This window comes from Penaeus monodon, chromosome 26 (genome assembly GCF_015228065.2).
Source record: "Penaeus monodon isolate SGIC_2016 chromosome 26, NSTDA_Pmon_1, whole genome shotgun sequence".
NCBI lineage: Eukaryota > Metazoa > Arthropoda > Malacostraca > Decapoda > Penaeidae > Penaeus > Penaeus monodon.
In genome coordinates this window covers 32,557,779-32,560,278 of record NC_051411.1, presented here as the reverse complement: position 1 = coordinate 32,560,278, position 2,500 = coordinate 32,557,779, and the positions used below count along the sequence as shown (strand labels likewise).

The following is a 2,500-nucleotide window of genomic DNA, read 5'->3' as shown; positions in this document are numbered from 1 at the left end:
TACCCCCTCCTCTTCACTTCCTCGACTACCCTCTTTTCACTTACAAGGCAAGTGCACTGTCCTCTTTCTTCCCCTTCTCTTTTACCCCTCCCCCGCTATTCTCCCTTTCCTCCTCCCTCCCTCATTCTTCTTTCCCCCTTCCCCTTCCCTACCGCCATCATCCTCTCTCGCTCCCCTTTCCCCTTTCCTCTTACCCATCCCTATCCTCCTCCCTCCTCCCTGCTCACCATCCCCAACCCCTCTCCCCTCCTCCCTCCTCACCACCCCCAACCCCTTCCCCTCCCCCCTCCCTCCTCACCATCCCCAACCCCTTCCCCTCTCCCAATCCTTCCTCCTCACCATCCCCAACCCCTCTCCCCTCCCTCCTCCTTACCATCCCCAACCCCCTTCCCGCTCCTCCCTCCTCAACACCCCCAACCCCCTCCCCTCTCCCCTTCCTCCCTCCTCACCATCCCAACCCCCCCCTCCCCCCTCCACCCTCCTTCCTCCTCACTCCCCTCACCCCCCCCCCTTACCTTCAAGATAAGGACATGGACGCCAGCGATATCGGTGAAATCGACGCTCATCGACCACGGCATCTCCGTCGCCTCCACCAGATACCGGTTGGAAATGATGGACGTCGTGATGGCATCAGCGACGGTGTTTTTGTCGGGGTAAGTCCCGTCGCTTTCAACGCCCGCGCGCTCGTACCTGTAGTGGGCGTACGTGTGGGTGAGAGGGAGGGTGAGGGTGAGAGGGAGGGGGATAGCGAGGGAGTGAGGGTGGTGGTGAGGGTGAGGGAGAGAGGGGGGGGTAGTATGGATGAGGGTGAGAGGGAGGGAGAGGAGGGAGGGGGATAGTTGGAGGTGATTGAGTGAGGGTGAGGGAGAGAGGGAGGGGGATAGTATGGATGAGGGTGATGGTGAAGGTGAGAGTGAGAGTGAGGGAGAGAGGGAGGGGGATAGTGTAGTTGAGGGTGATAGTGAAGGGGAGAGTGAGAGTAAGGGCGAGGGTGAGGGTAAGGGCGAGGATGAAAGTAACGTCGAGGGGGATAGTGAGAGTGGTCGTGTGGATGCGAGTGATTGTGCTGATGACCAAGTGGCAGGATAGGATGACGAGGGGAAAGGCTGGCGTATGGTGAGGGAGGAGTTAGAGAGATAGTGAAGAGTAAGAGAAAGAAGCTGTTGAGATGAGAATGAGGAAAATGATTCTGCGGAGGATGTATGCTAAAGGTAAATGACGTAAAACAAAGCGAAATGTCAAGTACAATAGAGCACACACACTCATTCACAGCATGTCACCAATAACAATGCAGAGAAAGCATACCTGATAATAACCCCAAAAAGCATGAAATATAATTACACCCAATTCTGATTAAAATCTAATCAAAACGCACCAATAACACTTCTTACTCTGCGAATCCTACACTTCTAAATTACACATTCTTCTCTACATTTACAACAACAAACTCTCTCCACCAACCACCAACCACCAATCACCAATCACCAACCACCAACCACCAACCACCAATCACCAATCACCAATCACCAATCACCAACCACCAACCACCAACACCCACTCACCAACACCTTCCTTACTTCTTCAACAGCGACAGCAGATCGTTCTTGTACACAACCACCTGAGCCATATTATGCTCATTGACGAAATCCCCGCACACCTGGGCCACGTTATCCTTCACGTGTTCCCAGTAATTATCCTCGGGTCTGGGCTCCCAGGCGTGGATAATGGCCAGCAGGAGAGCGGAGACGCCGGGGTAAGGGACCAGCCCCGCCAGGAATTTGGCCACGGCAATGCCCACGGTGATGACTGGCGAGGGGGGAGGAGGGGAGGGGAGGGGGAGATAGGGGTAATAATAATAATAATCATAACAACAACAACAATGATACTACGACTACTACTACTGCTACTACTAATAATGATAATGATAATAATAACAATAGTGATGATGATAAAAAATAATAATGATAATATCAATAGTAACAATAACAATAATGATAATAATGATGATAATGATAATGATGATGATAATGATGAGATAATAATAATAATAATGATAATAATAATAATAATAATAATAATGATAATAATAATTATTATTATTATTATTATTATAACGATAATGATGTGATGATAACAATATTGATAATGTTGATTATAATATTAATGACGATAGTTATGTTAATAACAATGATGTTAAGAATAATAATATTGATAACAACTACAACAACAACAAACCAACAATTATAATTCTAATAATAACAAGGATAACAATAATGTTAATGTAAATCGTGTAGTTGTAGTAAAGTAAAAATAATAGTAATAACAGTAGAAGTGATAGTTGTAGTAATAGTAGCAAAAGTAGTAGTTACAGTAATTATAGTAATAGTGCTAGTAATGATAATAATTATAGCAGTAACAATATCAATACTAGTAGTAATGGTAGTAACAATAGCAGTGATAAGAGTCATAGTAGTAGTAATGACAGCAATGATAGTTGTAT

General features: G+C 46.2%; 1 protein-coding gene across 1 annotated transcript in view; it reads right to left on the bottom strand.

Moving 5' to 3' along the window:
* The window catches only part of LOC119590085, an 11,572-nt gene that overhangs the window by 5,963 nt on the left and 3,109 nt on the right, over nucleotides 1–2,500 (bottom strand). The window contains exons 3-4 of the mRNA XM_037938846.1: nucleotides 1,578–1,806; nucleotides 516–690 (exon numbers count right to left, since the gene is read on the bottom strand). Of these exons, the coding sequence (XP_037794774.1) occupies nucleotides 516–690; nucleotides 1,578–1,806 (404 nt within the window). The remainder of the gene's footprint in view (nucleotides 1–515; nucleotides 691–1,577; nucleotides 1,807–2,500) is intronic.